A 21,742-nucleotide genomic window follows, 5' to 3' on the forward strand; every position below is an offset into this window, starting at 1 on the left:
CTGGGAACATCCCTCACTGCTGCCCACATGCCCGCATGTGCACACACACACACACACACACACACACACACACACACACACACAGTGAATCTGAGTGCTTTGAATGGGACCCAGGACCTCTGTACAGCTGAGGAGGCTCCTCTGCTGAAGGCATTTTGCTCCATCTCCTCTGGCCCATTTCCCAGTGGTGTCACTGAGCAGCTTGAGTCCAGCCTAAGAGCAGGGCGGACCCGGCATGGATGGGGGGCTGCACTCAGAATGATGGGTGCCCCCCACCTCTACAGGAGGCCTTGCTCTGTGACCACAAGAAACCAGGCAGTTCGAGACAGGTGGGTGAGGAGACAGCAGGGAATCACGAAGGGCCAAGGTGATGAGTGGCCGAACCCTCCCGAAAGCACCCTGCTCCCCAGCAGCATAAGATACATTAAAGTCAATACAGGCCTTCAAAAAAACAGCACTGTAAGGAATTTTAAATAGAATTGGTGAAGATCTCTTTATCAAGGAGTTTGTAACTTTGCAAAAAGATTCCCTGTGAAATGTCTGTACCAAAGCAGGCCTACATGTGAAATGTAATTAACAAAGACGTAGCTGTAAAGCGGTGTGTGGGGGGACCGTCACAGTGGATACCACGTCAAGAACCAGCGGGCTTCTTTGGGCTGATGTGTCATCACTCTACCTCTGGTCAGGGGCCCAGGGGCTTCACCCACTCAGAGGCCCAACAGGCGTCAACGTCAAGGTCAATGTCTCACTAGGCTCTTACCCAGGAACCTATTTTTGGTGAATCCTTTGTGCCATCCTGGTGCAGACACTGGCCTCTGGACTTCTCCAGGGCTCTTGCGGCTTGTCACATCATGGGGGTGTCTGGTTTCCTGCAGGAAATAACACAGGAGCAAATCAAGATAGTTTAGAAGTGATTTCCTTGTCTCTGGCATCTGATGGCTTATTAGGGTGGTTTGGAGCTGTTTTAGGGTTTTTTTCTTCTTTGTCCTTTTTCACCCAGCTGATGGATGACACACTTTGGACACAGTTACACCAGGGATATGTGGGTGATGTGGGGAGCCTGGGGTTATTGGAGTACGTGCCAGTATAGATTGGCTCCGGGCACGCAGGGTGAGGAGGCAGCTCCGTGCTGGCCTTCGCCCGTCTCTGGAGTGTGGGCCCTGCTCACCCCGTGGGCTGCCCCCCCACAGCCACAGAGGGCAGACTTTTGTGGGGTCAGCCAGAATCCACCCACATCTCCCTGGAGTCGAGGCCATAGGGCTGATGAAAATAGGAGTCTCTCCCAAAAGGTGCCTCTGGGTGACTGTTCAAGCCACAGAGGCCGTGACGCCAGCACTTGCTCAGCCCACAGCTCACCACGGCCCTGTGGGCTTTGTTCCCAGAGATCTCACATGGGGCGTATTTGGCACCCGATTTCTGCTCTCCCAGGGCCCTGGTCCCAGGGGCTCTCCCTCTAGCCCAAATCTCAGCACATCCTTCTAACTGGACAAAGGACACACTCTCCACAGAGTGTAGCTCAGCCTCCTGTTGGCCACCCTGGCCATATTTAATGGCTGACCCTCTGCTTCCTTGTGTCTCCTGGGAAATATCTTCTCTCCTGGGTCCCTCCTCTGCAGCCATGCAGGCAGAGCTTTCCTCTGGCCTCCCACAAATCAGAGGGGAGTCTGCCTCGCCTGCCTGCTGCCCGCATGCTGGGCTGAGAGCTGCTCTTGTCTCTGCACTGACACGCCTGTGGCCTGTGACAGGAGGCATCTCCTTCCCTCCACGAGCCTGTCACATTTCTTTCCTAAAGTGGAGGTGTCTCTTTGGTACCATGGAGAGATGGCCTCTGGGAGCTACCTGCCCCCACCCCAACCTAGGGACCTAGGAACCCTCAACAGATCCACCTGTTTGAGACATGCTACTCCAGCCACAGGGCCTTTGCATGTCCCCATCACCTCCCAATATGGCAGCCTGCCTTTTGCCTCACTGGGCACCTAGAGCCTCACTGCCTTCTTTCAAAAGCTCTAACGTCCAGCTATGGAACTGCCAGACACGCCTCCTGGAGGCATGCCCACACCAAGCATCCACATCAAAGACCAGGGCAGCACAGAGGGGCTTTGCCTTTACAGTGTCTGAAAGGACAAATGCAGCCACCCCAACAAGCCAAGAGCACCTCCTAGACTCATTCCTGAACTTTCTACCCCTTCAAACTGAAAAGCAGGTCCTGAGAAAAGAGTATGGGCAGGGGTTAAAAGAGAAGAAAGTTACCTATTCTCTGTTCCCTTCCCTGAATAATATTTTGTGAAAATCTTGTACTCCAGTGAACATACTGCTCTCTTCCAGGAAATGCTAGGAACCAAATCTGGTTTAGATTTGGAATGTTGTTTTACAAACTTACAAACTGGTCTCCATTTCCTAAGGGTTTAGTGATCTGACTGCAGAGAAAGGCCACTGCCCCCATCCTGGCAACCTCTGCCTGGGATTCAAGGTGTAGCCAACTGGCTGACATTCAAAACCATCAAATCGCCCAGCTGAGGTGAAAGAATCAGAGAGCTGAGAGAGACTTCAGATAGGGTCTGGCCAGGGTTGTCAGACTTCTTTTAGCTGCAGGACCTATTGTTCAAACAAAGCCTTACTCAGAGGCCCAGCACATAACTGGTCACCAGGAAGCCACTCTATTCAACACACGGAAAAAGGTGCAAATCCCAGCCGCTCACCTCTGGCCTCACTGTCCAAGAAGCCCCCTAGGGTTTCCATGGAACAGTCTGAAAATCTTTCATCTGGACTGGTGCGCTCGTTGCCAGGCCCTGCCTGGAACTGGGCTCCTGCGAAGCTGAGCCCCACCACCCCGGAGCCTCCCCTTTTCCAGGGCCATTTCCTGGGGCACGAGCCTTTTAAGGAGCTCCAGCCTACTCCTCAAAGGAAAAGTTGCCTGGCCCCGAGTTCAGGTGTGATTTGGGCATCCAGTCCTGGTACCTGGGCTCCTCCTTGACCCCAGGCCACGAGCCAGCACACACTCTGCTGACAGTGAATCAGTAAAGCCATCTCTGGATACCAAGGACAGAAATTGCCACTGTGTGCCTATTCCCCCTATTTTCCTTGGTAACCACAAAAAATTCATGGTTCCAGACTCCAATTCCCATATGGCCCTCTGCATGCTCTGACCCCTTCTCCCTCTTCACCCCATTCCTGAAACCTTCCCACTGTGCCCTCTGTTCTCACAAGCATTACCCACTCGGGAGCCAGCAAACATTCTCTATAAAGAGCGAAACATTATTATTCAGCTTTGTGGCAAGCGAAGAGCAATAGCCAGGAGCCCTAAGCAAACGAGGGGCGGAGCTGAGTTCCACAAAGCTTTCTTTACAGCGTGCAGTCCCAGGCCCTCAGCTTCGCTCTGGCCACTCACTGCCAGTCCTGGCTCTCCCGGGAGGGTCCTGCTGCCCGTGAGGTCTCTCCAGAGATGGACACCCCCTCTCCCGAATGCCTTGTTCCACAGCCAGGTGGCTTCCCAGATCCTTGACAGCTCCCCCCAGGGACTTGGCTGCCGCCTCCTGGGGTGACGGCCAGTATTCAGGCCCTACCTAATAACCACATACCCCATAATCTGAGACCAAACATCCCCTCTCTGAGCGATACCACCTGTCTCTCCAGCTCACTCCCTCTTGCACCTTGACTCTAACCATCTGTCCATTCTGCCACCTCCTCTCCAGTCCCCCTCCTACCCTCACTCCCTCCAGCCAGCTTGCATGTCGTGGCCGTCATTATGATCTCACTGCATTTACACTCAGTCTCCTTATCCCCCACTCATTGACCCTGTTCACTTGGAAAATCACTAGCTTCAGCAAAGGCAACTCAGTGGAGATCCGCTTGGCACCTGAAGCTGGCCATCGACATGGATTGGTGCCCACACTAAGGGAGCATCGGCTTATGATGGCCACAGGCCCCCCACATGCACGGCTTGGCTCCCGTGCTGGGCTGGAGACACCTCCAAACTCTGCTGCCCCAGCTTCCTTCAAAGAACTCAGAGCCCAGCTGGGCCAGGGAAACCTGTCCTGACAGCTTTTCTCCTTCCTCTTTTCTAGGCTTTTTAGTGCAATTTTAGAACAGGCAACCAAAGCCGACGGGGCCAATGCCCTAGGAGGGAAAGGGGCTGGATTCGACGTGAAGGCACTGAGGGCCTTCCGTGTGCTGCGCCCCTTGCGGCTGGTGTCTGGAGTCCCGAGTAAGTAGAGCCGAGTTATTCTTGTTATCTTGTACTCCGCCCTCCACTTTCCTTCCCTCAGGTGCCAAGAGCACTTTGCAGAGGAACCTGATTTCATGTAAATGCAGGATTTTATTCCTTAAATGAGTTCCTTTGCTTTAAAGAGCCCAACTCTGAAGGAGTCCATTAAAATGCACTGTGTAGCTCCCATAAACACCTAGAAAAAATGCACAGCAGTCACATGGCCAAACGAAGACAGCCTGCACAGAGGAAACCACCCTGTGGCCACCTGAGCAATCCCCACCGGGCGCTGGGCCTGGAATTTAAATACCTTTGCAGCAGAAGAGCCAGGTGAGCAGGGCCAGCTAATCCCCAAGGCCTAAGGGTATTTCAGCCAATGGGCTTGCCTCTACTTTCTATATCTTCCCAAAGAACAATCAGAAAAGTGTCAGTGGATGCCCAAAAGTTCTACTGGCCATCTCTTCCAGCCTTCCCCTTCTGTCATGCCAAATGGGCAACTTGGGCTTCAAAAGCCCTATTTATAGACGCACTACCTATCATTGTGAGAACTGGCCCTGCTGGAGGGGCAGGCTGTTCCGCAACCTGAGCCAGGGGGAATCTGCTGGAGAGAGAGTCTTTCAGGCTCTCAGGCGCTGGGACAGCTCCTTCTCCGCAGCTCCTTCAGGCCCATCAGGGGTGAGCCGGTCCAGCTGGGCAGCCCGGGCACCCTGCATCAGCCCCAGCGGACCAGACGCGCCCTCCTGAGGCCATGCCCGCTCCCCCAGAGCTCCTCCTTGCTTGGTTGGTGGTGTCAGTGGGAGGACTTGGGTGCTGAGATTTTTCACTGCCAAGTTAACTCAAGGCCAAGGGGAGCCCTACAGCCTGGCTGGAACCTGATTAGCTAAGAGCTGGGGGCAGGGGCCAGGAACACAAGGGCCGGTGAACACCCGGCCCTTACCACCTGTCCCAGGCCCTAAGCCCCCGGTGACCTTGTGCTGCTTGGTGATGTCTCTGGTCATGAAACCATACAAATCCAGAACAGTGAAAAGATCTTCCCAGAGTAACTTAATTCCCCAGCACAGAATAGGACTAGGAGCAGGTGTCCTGACTCTCAAACTAACCCTTTCCTATCAGAGCAAATGACGTGTCATAAAGAAGGAAGTGCTGTGTAACTCTTGACTGTCTTGGACCTATGACATATATCCTGTCTCTGCGGTTATATCATGAGCTCCTGGAGGCCCAGAACCATGCCCTGCACTGCCTGGCTCCTGAAGGCAGGGGTCAGACTGTATTCCTTGTGGCAGGGCTCCCCGGGCAAAGCTTGTGGCCTGTCTCAGACACGGAGCTCAGCCACACAAGCACATTTAGAGCACATTCCCTCACTTGGCCTCGAGTATTTGGAGCCCCAGGAGTGGACAGCACAGGTCCCCCTTCTGCAGAGCCTGAGGTGCTGTACTTTCTTGGTCAGTCAGCCATGACTTGATAGATGGAAATCAGGGGATGTGAAGGCAGGTGAGGATGGCTTTAGACCTGACATTACAGAGCTCATGATGGTGTGACCACTGTTCAGTGACCTATGAACTGATTCCAAACATCAGCCAACAAACCTACAATGGACATAATGTTAGAGGCCCACAATTTCAGATCATTGTGCTGGTTATGAAGACATATCATAAAGAGTAAGATCTTTTCCCTTGAGGAATTTGATAATCTAATAAAAGAGTATATCAGTTTTTGCCATAGGAGCAAACAATCCCAAACTGAAGAGCATTTAAGTCACATGAGGATGCTGGCCAGTCACGCACATCACATGAGGATGCTGGCCAGCTGCAGCTCTTCTGGGCTCAGGAAGTTCTGGGCTTGTTCGGGTCCATGTGTCTCCTTCCAGAGCCCAGGCTGAGGAAGCCTTCAGCACACATGCCATGCTGTCCTCGTGGCAGAAGGCAGATGCTCACACAGCGGGCACACTCACAGAGCTAAAGCACACCAGCATACACATGACAAATACCATAGCTGCTCACAGTCCAGCAGCCACAGCGAGCCGCACAGCGTCTTTGTCCCAGAGACAGTGGGGTGAGGACGCGAGCTTTCCTGCGGAGAACCAGGTGAGTGACTGTGAACTACTGTGCGGTCCGCCACAAAGAGACTGAGGAGATTGTTATCGGCAAAATAGGCACAGAAATTACTCTCACTTCTTCATCTTAGGCGGCATGGGTGAGAGCCACTAATGCTTCAGTGCATTAAAAGGCAGAATTAGAGGGGCTGGGCTTCCATGGAGGAAGAAACTTCCTAAAGAAGTTGTCCTATCTCCATAGGCATTTACATAATAAAAAACACAAACTGTACTGTGGAGGTCAGGAAGAAGTAACACTTAAAGGAAGGGCCACTGCAGCCTTTCATCTGGAAGAGTGTCTGTGCGGCTTTCTGAGGAGCACATGCCTCAAGTCTGCATTTACTCGCTAGTTTTGCCTTGTTAGAATCTTTTGCAGATTCCACCTCACCTTCTCTTAACATTGGAGAGCTCCAGGCTCACTCCATGGACCACTTCCCTGTCCACGCGCAGTCCCTTGCTACACGAGTCCAGTCTCATGTCATTAGATATTATATACCTATCTTCTAATAACTACGAGCTGTGTGTTACCAGCTCAGACCTCCCCTCTGCACTCCAGACATGTGCCCCTACCTGTTTACTCCCATCCTTTATGGGATAGCTTATAAGCATCTCAGACTTGCATATCCAGAACTCCCAACCTTCCTAGTCTTTCCTATCTTGGTAAATGTCAACCTCACCCTCCCAGTTATTTAGATGAAAACTCTTTGACTTATTTTGTTCTGTCATCCTTTGTACCCGGTCTGTCTGAAAATCCTGCCAGCCATACCCTCAGAGTCTCAGTGTTTCTTACCACCTCCAAGTTCATTCCAGAGCTGCCCGCCATCCTCTCTCACGTGGACTATTACTAAGCCTCTTAACAAGATTCTCTCTTACCCTTGCCCTTTGTCACAGCCTTGTCTTGACACAGCAGCCAAAATGATCCTCTTAAAATACATGCCACTGCTTTGTTTAGACCCACCAAGGCTTCCCCAGCTCCCGGAGTGAAGACCGAGGCCCCACATGATCTTACCCTCACCCTCTGCCCCTCACCTCCACTTCCCTCTGTCCCTCCTTATCCATCCAGTGACCTCCGTGCTGTGCCTCCAACATGGCAAACCCACACCGTGGAAGGACGTGTGCATGTGAGGCCCCTTCCGTCAGCTCAGCTGCCCACCTGGCTGACCTCCCTCCTGAGTCTGTGCAGAAGTGCCATCTCATCAGAGCTGCCTCTGGCATGTCTGCCGGCCTCACGTTTCCTGGGCCCCTTCCCTGCTTCATTTCCCATCACTTCCTGCCACCTGTCATGCTGTACATGTGCTGGTTTATTCATTTGTTACCCTTGCCTCACGAGAATATAACCACCAGGAGGGCAGCGGTTTTTGTTTGTTTTGTTCATTGCTGTGTTCTTAGCTTGTGCAATGTCAGATAAACCCGTGTAGAAGGATCGAACATTGTCGCACAGCCACCACATGGCTGAGCAGCAGAGCCACACGTGGCAGTGATTAGGAAGCAATGACTGCCTCGAACGACGCCATGCTGAGACCTCCCACTTGTATGCATTTTCTCTGGCATTTCCAAAGCATTTTTCCTTCTATCTTCCTTGATCTTCATGACAATTGTGTGATATGTAGATATACATATGTCGCTGAGGTATTGTTTCTTGTAACAAATAGTAATTATGTGGTTTGTGGGATCTGTAATTCTAAGCTGAAAAGGTTGCCATTAGTTTTTAAGTGTCCATATGTGTATTAAGTGCCACTGAAACCGTGGGAGCACAGCTTATGGAAGGAGAGGGTGAGGGTGCAAGCCCATGACTCATTTATTAATCAGTTCCACAACACCTACATTGTGCCTGCTTTGCGTAAGATTTGGCTGTGGCCCTCACAGCAGATACAGAAATGAGTCAGATGCTAAGTGAGTTCTCAAAGAGACTAAAGTGTAGAAGAGAAAATGTTCATATAAACAATGGCATAGAACAAAAACTGAAGATAGCAAAAACAAAAAAACCCTCAAGGTGTGATGAGTTCTGTGACAAGCATGCTTTGGGAAGGAGGGGATGGAGAATCAGGAAAGGCTCCTTGGAGGAGGTGGCATTCGGGTCAATCTTGAAGGGTAAGTAAGGAGGGGCATTCCAGGAAATTATGGAAAGGGAAGAGAATGAGAGTGGCCAAGATTGTTCACAATAAGCCTGGAAGGCTTAGGGGCTGCTGTCCCTGTGGGTGTAAAAATCAGTTGACTCTTTCAATGAAATTCTGTGTAATTGAAAGGTTTGTCCGGTTTACTTCAGTGAGACTTCCACAATAAGGGAATTAGTGCCCACTGCTTTTAAGGCTCCTCTCTCCCCCAGCAGAAGTGCTGCAAAGCATGCGTATTGTATCAAAGGTAAGCCATGCAAAATAATAAACGTTATACAATAAGCACAGACCATAAGACAGTGTGTAGTTATTAAATATTTGCCATGTATATGAAAGAAGTGAGTTTGTTTGTGGAGCAATAAGCAAGTGGTCATTTCCTCCTTTCCATATGATTTGGCCTCCTGGAGGCCTTTCAGGAGTATATTGCATCCAGGGAGCAAGAGAGATGGAGGTGAGAAAGAGCTTTTAGTTTGTGAGGTCTTTGACAAAATTCATGGCAGCCTGGACTTGATGTGACAGAAGGTGACTAAGCAGTCACCTCTTACAAGACCAGCACCAGCCTTAGAAAATATCTCCTACCCACCAGGAACATTAACTGAGCACTTCCTGTGAGCCAAGTGCTAAGCAGGGCACTGGGGACACAGGAATAAGTAGGATGCTATCTCCATCTGTCAAGATGCCTGAGTGCTTTAAAGACCTTTTGTGGGATACATTTTTTTCTGGGATATGAATAAGAGTAGCTCTTTCTTAGTTAAAAGTGCTATTTGTGGAAGCACACAGAATAGGAAACAGCTTTTTACTGAACAAGGGTTTGCTTCCTAAGTGAGAGGTCACAAGGAGCAGTGAGGACCATGTGTGGGGTGGGGTCAAACCCTTACTTCCTGTTTTCCTTGCTCAGATTAGCACTGTTTCCTGAAAACAAATCAACATCCATTAGTTGACAAATATCTGCTGATTGGATACCATAAAGAAGGCCCTGGGAGAGACTTAAGATACAGTAGCTTTGAGCAGGAGCTCTAGAATCAGACTGCCTGGCTTCTGCCACTGAGTTTCTCTGTGACCTCAGGCAAGTCACTAAGCCTGTCGTGCTTAGTAAAATGGGAATAATAGAACCTCATCAGTAAAATAGGAATAATAGAATCTATTTCATACATTGTTAGCAAAACTAAATGAGTTGATGCATGCAAAGCACTTAAACAGACCTCGCTTATAGTAAGTGCTCAGTTAAATGAGAGCTATTACATTATACACATAAAACAGAAATAAATAAATGACAAGATTACTATTGAGACAAAACAGGTACACTTTAAAAGATAAAGAACATTGAGGAATTAGACATACCCTGGTTTCTCTTCAGATTATATAAATCCGTTTACTAAAGAGTTAGATAGCAACCGGAGACCAAAATCACGAGAGAGGCATGTGTATGATTATTTTACTTGCACAATATAGATAATGAAATGGACCCAAGGACTGTTTCTCAGGGACTATGGAAAAGTTTTATGGAGGCAGTGTTAGATATGAGGTTGTGCAGAAGAGGTGGCAATGGACACGAAAGGACACTTGGGGTAAAAACCAATACAAGTCAGCCCACCCAGCACATAGGTCTATGGGCAGGCCAGTCCACCACAGAGGAGGCAGCAGGAAAGCCAGGGAGGGCAGTTGGCAGGGGGTCCTGGGCGCCATGCCAACAAGGCAGCTTTCTAAACACACTCTGCCCTCTCCTCTTCGTTAGCAGTGTTCAGAAGACTGTCCTGCAGAGGCACAGCTGACTGTCTAGAAAATCTCCTTGAAGAGCATCATAACAAATGGTGGATCTTGAATGCCAGGGAGGCTCATTATTCCACCCTGGACACAGCCAGCTGATGGCAGAGCTGGTTCAGGGCCCGAGCAGGCAGCCCACACTGTCCTGCCCCCTCTGAGCACCCTGCCAGAGACCTCTCCCTGCAGAGCAGCTCACGTGCTTTTCATCGCTGCTGATAGGCTTGTTCTTGACTGAAAACTTCCTGCTGCAAAAGTAAGAGACTCGCCCGAGTGCCCAGGTACGCAGGTGAACCACACTCACCTGTGATGCAGGTTTTCCCCTGAAGGGGTTCTCCCCTTCTGGGGATTAGTGACTGTGAAATTGGCCACACTGATTAGCAAATGCTGCCAATTAATCAGACACACTGGGGGCATATTAGAGCTGCTAAAAACAACTTTTCTGAGTGTTTTCACACTCTGATGGTTTAAAAGCAGTTAGGGCATCCTGTCTGAAATTTGCTCTTCTGGCCACAATGGATTTGCGATCACCATTAATGCTCCTGGGACAGTGTTCCGTGGCCCAGCGGGATGCCTGCACTGTGCTAGGGAGGAGCAGGGCTTGGACCCCAGAGACGGTCCCAGTAGAAGCTCCCTCACTTGTATTCAAGGGCACCTCACCAGTCCAGATCTGATGAAGGAAAGTCTGTCTGGAGCTGATACTTGCAAATCAGTAACTTGACCTATGAAATTTACAGATTTTGAAAACTGAATCTGAGAAGATCCCAAAGTCGGAGCAGAGGCTCAAATCCACATTACTTCCCTCCCCACCCCTGCTTCTCCCACCACCTGTGTCACATCTTGCCATACCTCCCTTCTTCCTGGTTTATGGGACTTAACCCCATAAAGTGCCAGCATAATGTGGAGGCACAGTAGTGCACAAGCCCCAAGTGGGGAGAAGGGTCAGACTCTAGCCTGACCTCCATCCCTGACCTGCCCGTTGACCCCTCTGGATCTGTTCCACCAGTGCCTTGAAGGGCCCAGCCTGCTGGCTTCTGCACCTCCTTCCTCCTTCCTGGCACTCATCCTTTCCCACCAGCCGGCACCCCTGCCCCGCAGGCTCCCTGCCCTGACACCCTCTGCTCCTCCCCTCCCGTGTCTCCTCGGACTTGCCCTCTCCCTCCCCTCACTTTCAGTGTTGCTTCCTCCCCCTTTTCATCAGTTTTAAGACGCTTAAATGTCATGGAACCCGAAACTAAAATGCGAGGACCCTTACCAAGTGCTGCTCACAGGACGTGGCACATGCACAGAGCCACCCAGAAGCCCGTTCCTCCCTCCACCACTCCAAGGGCCACAGGCTGCCCAGCCCCACTGCCGCCCCACTCAGAGGCCCTTTCTATGCATCTTCTAGGCCCTCCGCCACCTCTCTTCCAATGAAACATGAAGTAATAAAACCTTGTTCCCTGCATTCATCTCATGCTGCTGTTCCTGAATTAGACTCTCAGAGTGGGAAGGGACCTCAGACATCTGGTGCAGCCAACTCTCCATTATACAGAGGGGAGCACTACAGCCAGACAAGCTAAATGATGTTTTCAAGGTCACAGGCTGCCTGGTGCAGGCGCCCAGGGCCCTGCGTTCCTGCACCTCCGGGAGGAAGCTGGAGGCCGTCACATGGGACCTTCGGTACTGAGCGGCCTTTGGAGCCCCCAGAGCTCCCTCACACACATTAGCTCACAGCCTTGCACAAGGAAGCACACCCAAGGGAATGTCAGTGGCCCCCACCTTCCCACCCCTGGCAGCCTGGGGGCTGTGTGTTCACTAAGGCAGAGCAGAGCCCTGAAAGGAGGGCGGGACACAGCATGGCCTCTAAACACCCAAGACAGGTTGCTCTGAGGAGTCTGTAGTCAGCCCCCTCGTGTTGGCAGGCCTTGCCTATCAGAAACAGAACAGAATTTAGAAAAGGGGCCCACACGCCCTGTCCGGGCCCCAACACCTTTCCCGTTGAAGGCAACCAGGAGCTGATGCTCACCCCTTCTCACGCCACCTGGTGTAGTTCCCGCTCTTCCACGGCAGCCCTCCCTGCAGTCCGGCAGTCCTGGAGCCTCCTCCCCTCAGGGGCTCTGAAGTGCCCAGGACTAGCACCCTGCTCTGCTGCCAACCTCTGTTCCCTGCCTCACTCTTTGCCTCCAGTTTCTATCTACAAAGTGAGATTAACGCTGGGGATGGGTGGGGATGAGATCTGATCTGTGAAGCCCTGTGAGCTTCCACCCACAAGGATTCGCTCCTCTGCCCTTGAGGAGAGTCTGTGGGTGGCAATGAGCCGCAGCATCAGGTAAGAAGAGAAGGAGGATGGCCCCACACAGCAAAGCCAGGCAATTCAAACAATGCATGTATTTCAGAAGCTCCAGTCCCCACTGTGGTGGAGTTTTCTGGAGAGGTTACTGAATACCAGTAACCATATGTGACTAACCTGGGAAAATCCCCATTATTGGCTGTGCTACACCCAGCAGCTTAAAAAATAATAATGACAAGGAATGCATCCTGTCACACAGTAAGTTCCTATAGTCACTGGAGTACATAGACACCCCCCCGACCGGGGATGAAAAGGTCCCCCTTGATCTGGGAACAAAATGTAGGCAGTGATAAAAGTTTAGGCTACCCCCCGACTAAGAGCAATATTCGCCATCAGTGTGAGGCTTTCAGACTCCAAGAGCTTTATGGGCTGATTAATCAGCCCAGTGGTTCAGGACAAGGATATTACCCCTAATTTGTAGACAGGCAAACACAGTCCCCAGCCTCTCCCGGAGCAATGAGAGGAGATGGCGTTACACTACTTTGCAGGCCCGGAACGCTCGCCGGTGATGGAGGACGGCACAGCTCTCCCAGCAGGGGCCATCTGGCGTGGAGATTGAGGACAGCTGATAGCTTGGGTGTTGATTCATTTATTTTGTGATGGTTCTGGACCCCTTTGGCCCCAGGGACTGATGACAAATTATATACTTTCCACCTGAGGGACTTGTGATGAAGTGGGAGTCACGTTGGGCTACAGGTGAGGGGGCCAGGATCTAAGTCTAGCCAGCAGTGTGACCTCTGACCTAACCTCTGATCCAGTTTCCTCACCCAGGAAATGAGACAGTTAAATGATTGATTCACCCTAAGATTCTTCTGAGCAGCATCATTCTGTGCTTCCAGGGCAGAGGAGAGTAGTACCTGAGAATGGCCTTTTTAATCACTAATTCTAGATGGAGTCGTCAGTAGGGTGGGACCTTGGGTGAATCTCTCACCCTTCCCACTCCCCGTACAGTAGCACTCAGTCCAGAGGTGAGAGAATATGTCATACAGCAAGTCAACAGTGTTCCGTGAACACAACATGCCCAGCAAGGGGGGTGGTATAACCCACAAAGGAAGAGCTTCTCAGCCCAGCAGCTCCCTGGCTGATCCTCTGCGGGCCTGGCCCCTTCCTGGAGATCCCCAGGCAGGAGACGGCCCTAAACAGCAAGGTGGCTGCGACCTAATTTAAAATAATGGTGATAATAAAGGCCGGTTAGGCTTACAAGTGGCCCATGTGCTGGAAAGAAAAATGATGGTGAGGAAATTAAGTTACAGAGAAGTCAGTGTCCCATAAAGTGATCAGTTGGCAGAACATGAGCCCCATGGACCTGCCATCCGTGGTCTGTTCCCTCTCACCCGTTCATGACAGTCAGTGGCTGAGGACACAGACAGCGGAGTCCCACTGCCTAGTAGGTTCAGATTCCCCAAGCCACCACTTACTAGCTGTGTACCCGAGTTTCCTGAGTTTAATGGGGATTAAAATTGCATTTTCCTCATGGAGTTGTGATAATTAAATAAGCGCTTATAAAGCATTTAGAATTGTGCTCAACACACAAGAAACATTCAGAAGAGATTAGCTGTTAATATTCCTATGGGTCCAACCTCAAGCTCAAGGTGGACTGACTGGAAGAAGGGGAACTTCTACACCTGATTTTTTTAAATTGGCTTCATTGAAGTATAATTTATATTCAATAAAATCCATGCATCTTAATGTACAGTCAGAAATCTAGTAACATTCCAATACTATAATTCCATTCCCACCCCCTGCATGATTGTTACACACCTTTCACTTATACATATATTGTAAAACCCCCTACTGTTAATATTTTTGCTTTAAACAGTCAGTTGTCTCTTAAGCAAATTATGGGAAAAAATAAAATGCAGTCTTTTATATTTACCCATGCATTCACATTTCCATGCTCTCCAGTTCTGCCTGTGGATCCAGGCTTCCTTCTGATGTCATTTCCCTCCCCCAAAGGGCACCCCTAGCATTTCTGTAATGCAGGCCTGCTGCTGATGGATTATCTCAGCTTCCATTCACCTGAAAATGTCTGTATCCTATCCTCTTCTTGATGAATATTTTTGCTAGATATAAAATTTTTGGTTGACGGGTTTTTGGATTTTTTTTCAGAACTTTAAAAACGTCCCATTTTCTCCTGGAGCCCCCGTTGCCTCTCGTGAGAAGTCATGGGGATTCTTATCATGGTTCCTGGCACATGTTTCTTCTTTTGACTGCTTTCCAGATTTCCTCTCTATCTTTGGTTTTTAGCAGGTGAATCTAATGTGCCTCATTGTGGTTTTCATTATATTCGTCCTACTTAGAGCTTTCTGAGCTTCTTAGATTCACCCATAAATTGGAGGTTTTCATCAAGCTTGGGAAAGCTTTTGCCCATTATTTCTTCAAATGTTTTTTTCTGCTCCAATCTCACTCCTCTTTTTCTTAGACTCCAATTACACTTATGTTTGGCTATTTTGTATTATTTCATTGATTCCTGAGGTTCTGTTCCATTTTCTTCAGTAATTTTTTTCAATCTGCCACAGACTGAATAATTTCTAAAGATCATTCTTCCAGTTCACTTACTTTCTCCTCTGCCATCTCCATCTTCACTAAGCCAATTTAATGAAGTTTTCATTTCAGTTACTTTTCAATTGTACACCTCTATTTGGTTCCTTTTTACAGTTCCCATTTATTTGTGGAAATCTCTATCTGTGCTTTATTTAAAACCATAAACTCCTTAAAGTATTTCAGTATATTTTCATCTAATTCTTTAAACATTCTTTAGGCTGTTTTAAAAATCCTTGTCTGCTAAGTCCAACATCTGAGAAAATCTCACTTTCAGCTCCCTGTTGACTGCTTTTTACTGATTATGTATCTTATTTCCCAAATTCTTTACTTATCTAGTGATTTTCTTTGGGACTCTGGAATTATGAATAATATGTTGTAGAGAACTGGACTGTATCATCCTCCTAAGGGTGCTGATTCTTCAGCAGGCAGTTCAGTTACAAGCTGATCACCATGAACTTGTGTCAGCTTGGTTTGCACTTGGTGCAGACTGATTGAAAGTCCAAGCCCCTCAACCTTTACATTCTGTTTCCCTTTCAGATTTTGTCAAAGCTTGGTTTCAGCTTTCTCAGGATGGGTGTAGGGCAGGTCTTACTGTAGGGTAGGGCACGTACTCTTAAGAGCACCCTTTCTGGTGTCTCCGTTGTTGCCTGGGGTGTCAGTGAGATGCTGACTAAGCCTCTCCACTATGGCAGGGCCAGAACCCCGACCTGCTGATCCTGCTCTTCCATGAACTCTTGTGGAAGAAGTATTTTAACCTATAGTATTTCTTCTCTGTTTTCAACCCCATAGCAGCTGCCACCCAATAGGCCTCAGTGGTTTTACCCTGCACATGTGCCACCCAGCTAATCTGTGACACACAGGGGACCCCTATGCCAACTTCTGGGGCCCCTTATCTGCCTAGCTGTCTCCTCTCTGAAGTCCCACCACAGCCACTACAGCTGCACAAATTCTGGCCTGATCTCTGCCTTCCTGGGTCAGTGGGACTGCAGTGGTCTGTTGGCATGGACTGTGATTCTTTGTGCTACAGTGAGGAAATTGTCCCCAGTCTGAAGGCCAAGGTGATTATAGTGTCCACTCACAAGTTTCATTTCTCTCAGGGATTTTAGCCCCGTGCTGCTTTATAGCCACTTTCTGAAAACAGTTGCCTCTTATATTTTTGTCGGTTTCTTTAACATTTATGGTAAAAGAGCTCATTTGGTACAAGTTCCTCCACAATGGCTAGAAATGGAAGTGTACTTGATTTTTAAATCAAAAATGAATGACTAATATGTTACCAGATGTAAGGTATTCCCAAACACTATATGTTATATATATTATTTTTAAGTACTATATTGTGTAATATAGTGTTATGTTATATACATTATATATATATATATATATATTAATTCATTGTCACACACTTATTGAGGACTTATTGTGTACAAGGCACAGTAGTAGGCTGAGAAATGAAAGGTACCAGAATTTTCTGTAAGAAATTCAGAAAATAACAACCCAGCAAATTTTAGAGCCACAGTGGGCTTCCTCATCCAATGTCATTTTAGAGATGTTGAAATTTAAACCCAAAAAAGTGAAATGACTGCCTGGGCAACACAGCTATTAGTAGCAGAAGAGAAAATACCCTGGCATTTTTTCCAGTAAATCTGAAATCTCTTTTAAAAAAAAAAAACACTAAGTATAATGTTTGAAGATATTTTCCCTCTATAGAAAATTTGACTAGTACCATAGTCCCTATTGACTTATTAGTGATTTTAGCCAGAACGGGAAATAAGTAAGGCTGGAATCCTATGAATATTTTGTTTGAGTTGTGCAGAAAGAGTAAATTAACAGTGTACAGAGTCACCATATGTTGGCAGCAATAACCAAGCTTGTTCTTTGATAAACTCTACCTCAAGAACAGCCAGGGAAGAGAAAGCTATGAGTTGTCTGGGTATAATGGTATTTCTTGGAAAAAGAGTTAAGAGATATTACGAGGGCTATCTGACAATCTCATCCAACCTGATAACTCTGAAGTGAGTATATTTCATTTACCACCAAAAGCATGGAGAAATTTTTCATTTTTCATACTAGCTGCACCTTTTATGTGTTTCTGAAAGGAATAAGACTCAACAGTGACTGTGATCAAACCATCCTTCTCTCCCTCAATCTTACTGCTAGAGTATGTCACTCTGCGAATAGCCAGTCCCCAGAAATTCCATTCCAAGAAGCTCTCTCCAGGATCTGGTGCTAAGAGAATCTGATTGGCAGAGATTTTCCAACCCTTTAGAATATGTCCACATATGCCAAGACCTAGTTACCTGGTTCTGGAGGTGGGGGTGGTAGGAAAAAGTACAGTGGGGGGCTTTAAAGAGATCAAAAACAAGACTGATAATTTTCCAGAGACCAGAAGACATGGAAAAGAACCAAGTAAATTTTAGAAACAAACAGTACAATCAATAGCAAGCATGAAAAATGCAATGAATGGATTTAAAAGAAGATTTAGCACAGCTGAAAACAGAATTACTGAACATAGGCCAGGGGAAAATATTGAGAATCAGAGAATGGGAAATACAAAAAGGAATGTAAAAAATTGGGAATAACGCTACATTTTATGGAATCTTTTTTCTACATCTACTGATAAATTCATGATTTTTTTACGAAAATACATTTTTAAGAAATTACACTTGTTATTGAAGCATAACATATTGGCTAGCCTGACGCAGGTGGGGGCACTACCAGCAGGGGGCGTGAGTGTGGCTTCTATGGAGCTGATGCTGTTCTACTTCCTGACCTGAGTGATAGTGACATGGCTTTGTTTTGTGCTGAATCATACACTGTGACATCTTTCTTTTTGCACTTTTCTGTATGTATGCTATATTTCACAAATTAAAAAAAAATGTTTGAAACCGATGAAGAAGGGCAGGCCCAGGCATCTGCATTGGCGAGCACCACAGAAGTTCACTTCCTGTTCTGCCGAATCAAAAAGACAGTTTGTCCCTAGCAGGGAAGCAGCATACACGGGAGTGGATCAGAGCTGTCATGGGAGCAACGCTGCTGGGAGGGGTTTGTGAGGCCCCATCTGGGGAGGAGGGAGAGGCCATGGTCCGCAGCACCCGCCACGGAAGAGGGTCGGGCCCAGAGGTCAGGGCAGCGCATTGGCCATTCCTGCCTGGACAGTGGCCACGAGCAAGTTTTAAAATAAGGTCTGCTTAGCATAAACTCCAGCTCCGGGTGCGCGGTCTTGGACAAGTTACCTGCCTTACCGCGAGCCTCAGTTCCTTCATCTTTATCAAGACAGTGGGAGGATCACATGAAGCGACGCATGTAGGGCCCTCGGGGCAGTGCCCGGTGCATGCTGAGTCCTGGGCAGTGGGGGCTGCGTTACTGGGTTCTGTTCGCTTGGATCATCTTGTCTCCATTTTGCCATATTTATCTTCTGCTGCTATCAGAGTATCTTTCATATTTTTTTCTTGACTTCTCTTTCCAACCCATATTGCTAATGCAAGAAACAATTCACCATGAGGGCTGATGTTTTAATTATCTCATAGTTGTTCATTTATTAGGCCATAGTATCCACCATCCCTTTCCTAGGACAACTCCCCTCCTTTAGTGTTGGTCAGAAATTCATTAATATGGAAAGGTTAAGTTAAAACAAATGAAAACACCTAATGAATAAGGACATTTTAGTAAGAACATGCAAAAAATAATAAGTTGAGACTTTAGGAGAGTTCTCCAGGCAAGATTTCTTCCTCCCTTATCAGGAAGACTTCTCCAGTAAGAAAGTGCATGAGGCGCCTCTGAACCGCCATGCGGCAAACTTGCTCCTTAACCCAGGAGAGAACTACCTGCCTTCCTACTTCTAGAAAGCAGTTAAGCCTGTGCAGCCATGAAAAGTGTTGACGGCTCCATTAGCCAAATGAGGGCATAGACGTGATCTGTGAGATGATCATGTCTCCAGTTCCCAGCCAGTCTGGACTGTGCATGTAGATCAGAAGTGAGCCTTGGCCAAGAGTCACCACCTGGTGATGAGGAAGAGGAGAGTTATAGCCACACCACACGTGCTGATGGGATCACCCATTCCTCAGCTCCAGGCACGATGGTTTTGAAAGGTGAGGACCCGGAGGCGGTAGTGAGTTGGATGCAGAGGACATCTGTCTGTCCCCGAGTTCCATTTGCACCCCCATGTCCACCCTCCACCTATCTCCACTCTGCTCTCCAGCCTGGGGTCTAGCTGTGTGGACTACATCAAAAGCTGCCTTACCCTCTGGCTTGCAGTTGAGTTCAGTCGATGGGGAGCGAAGCAGGAGCTTAGCAGGAAGAGACAGGTGAGGTCGGGGTTTTTAGGTGCCCAGGTCCCACAGCAGGCCGTGGGGCAGGCATTGTCACCACTCAGGAGGGTCCTCTGCACAGATCGCTGTCCTTCCCACTCCTGCTAACCATCTGCTTGTTGCCTGAGCCTACTGTTCTGATATTTGTGACCTGGTTTCATTTTCTCTACAAGTAAATTTTGAGTACCTACTGTGTGCCAATTGTGTAGGAGGAGAACTGGAGTCTACCCTCCATGATGGAACTGTTGCAGGTTTCTGAGCAGGGCAACCTGAGCATGAGTAAAGGGCCAGTGCCGCAGAATGGGTCGGTGGCAGGGAGCCAGTGACAGGAAGCCCGCAGGACGGCACTGGCTGAGATTGGCAGGGTAAGCACAGCAGTGCTGTGGATGAAGGGCTGTCTGCATCTGGTGAAGAAATAAGCCAGGGTAGCCGCCAGGCTTACAGCCTTGTGGGAACCAGTATTAGGAGAAGGCTATGAGTTCAGGTTGAGATTTCTCATGTGTGATAGATGGTAGGACAACCCAGGAGAGATACCTAACATGCATGATGCAGAGCCAGGATACACCTCACACCATCCAGGAGAGCTCTTACATCAAATATCTACCCACTGCCCTGGTAAACACACATGTATTTGTCAGATCTTGTATCCTGATTTGGGGCTAGGAAAATGGAGTAATTGTATTTGTGGGCTTATAATGGCTTTGTGCTCAAAGAACATTTTATATGTGAAGTGGTTGCTTCACCAGGCTTACCTAGGGCCCATTTGTTTCCACCAACACGAACAGCCAGCCCTGAAGAAGGGTCTAGCAATCGCTGAGCCGCCAGCACAGACCATTCGAGGAGAATGTGTGGGCATAGGAATGTTGATGTGCTTTCCAAACTGGAACTTGAGCAGAAGGAGCCATTTCCAGGACAGCTGTGAGCCAGTTGCAGGAAGCTTGCAGGCATCCAGACCTTGAGGCCCAGCTCCACGTGATGGGCTGGGGACAAGGCCTCTGGTGCCTGCTGCCATCCCAGGCTGCCACAGGAAAGCAGGCAGACACTAGGCTCCTTTCCTGCACGGGTCTCTGGGCACCTGGGCCTCCTGCTTTCCCACAGATGTCCCAGCATGTGTTACTGCTTTATAGACACAGATCTTGGAGGCCCAGAGCCACGGCCAAGGAGCATGGGGAGGCGTTTCACATGGGGCGAAGCCCATGGGCTCTGGAGCCAGGCCCTTGGCACCGCTATCCAGCTGTGAGCTGTGGGCAGGCATTTAATCTCTGTAGGACTCGCTTTTCTCATCTGTAAAGCACAGTTAATCACAGTATCCACTTCAGAGCTGCTGCCAGGACAGAATGGAGTGATCCAAGTAGAATGTGGAAAGCTGGACTTGGCTCAGGGTAATGTGCTCAGGACATGCTGATGTGGGTGTAGGGGCTTTGGGGTGCTGGGGGCAATCCTTCACGCACCAGCTGGATCTCCACCAGGGCCCCTCCTCCAATAGCTTATCCATTCAATGTCTGAACACCTCTGAGGCTGAGGAGCCCACTACCTGATAAAGCAACCACTGCACCTTCAATGGGGCTGTTTCTGAGTAGTTTTTATTTGTATTGAACCTAATCTTTCCTGGATCATTCCTAGTTGCTCCTGGTTCTGTCCCTATGGTGACACTGAACTTCTCCAACTTCCCTTCCTCAAAATAGCAGTTTAAATCATGAGAAAATTATCGCTATCTCCCTGCCTGCCTATGCTTCCCATTTCATGAATCTTATCTTTCCTGACAATACAATTTCACTTTCTTCTAAAGATCACTGGAAGACATGATTTCTGGTTCCTCATCATTGTGATTTCTGAAGCTGTCTTCTGAAGGCAGCCTGCGCTTACAAATGTGATTCAGTCTGTGTGCAGTCACTACGCTGTGAGCTGTAGGCAGGCATTTCACCTCACTTTTCCCATCTGTAAAATACAGTTAATAACAGTATCCACTCCAGAGGGTTGCTGCCAGGACAGAATGGAATAATCCAAGTAGAATGTGTTGAGAAGACATGAGGAGGCCCCAGGAGCTCTCAGTTAGGCAGGGAACAGCATTCTGGGCTGGAGGAACAGCGTGTGCTGAGAGAGGGAGGGATAAAGCTAGAGAACTTCAGACAGTCTGGTGTGTGTCTGAAACATAAGATGTAAACTGAATCAAATGCAATCAGATTGTGGAAAGGAGCAGGTAAGTTTTACCTAGAGGTGATAGGGAGTCACTGGAGGACTTCCATCTGGGAAGCAACACGCTCCAATTTGCACTTTCGTCAGAGTATTCTAACGGCCACATGAGGATTGGGCAAAGCCAAACATAGGGTGACCAGTTACGGGAATGACAAGCACCAGGCGACAGGGAGAAGGAAAATGAGTCATGGGCCA

At 48.6% G+C, this 21,742-nt stretch overlaps 1 protein-coding gene across 27 annotated transcripts in view; it reads left to right on the forward strand.

Moving 5' to 3' along the window:
- Positions 1-21,742, forward strand: part of CACNA1C (calcium voltage-gated channel subunit alpha1 C) — a 654,724-nt gene that overhangs the window by 427,480 nt on the left and 205,502 nt on the right. For all 27 annotated transcript variants that reach the window (XM_037014885.2, XM_037014891.2, XM_037014892.2 and 24 more), the window contains exon 5: positions 4,065-4,204. In XM_037014885.2, the coding sequence (XP_036870780.1) occupies positions 4,065-4,204 (140 nt within the window). The remainder of the gene's footprint in view (positions 1-4,064; positions 4,205-21,742) is intronic.

The sequence above is a fragment of the Manis javanica genome, chromosome 15 (assembly GCF_040802235.1).
Source record: "Manis javanica isolate MJ-LG chromosome 15, MJ_LKY, whole genome shotgun sequence".
Taxonomy (NCBI): Eukaryota; Metazoa; Chordata; class Mammalia; order Pholidota; family Manidae; genus Manis; species Manis javanica.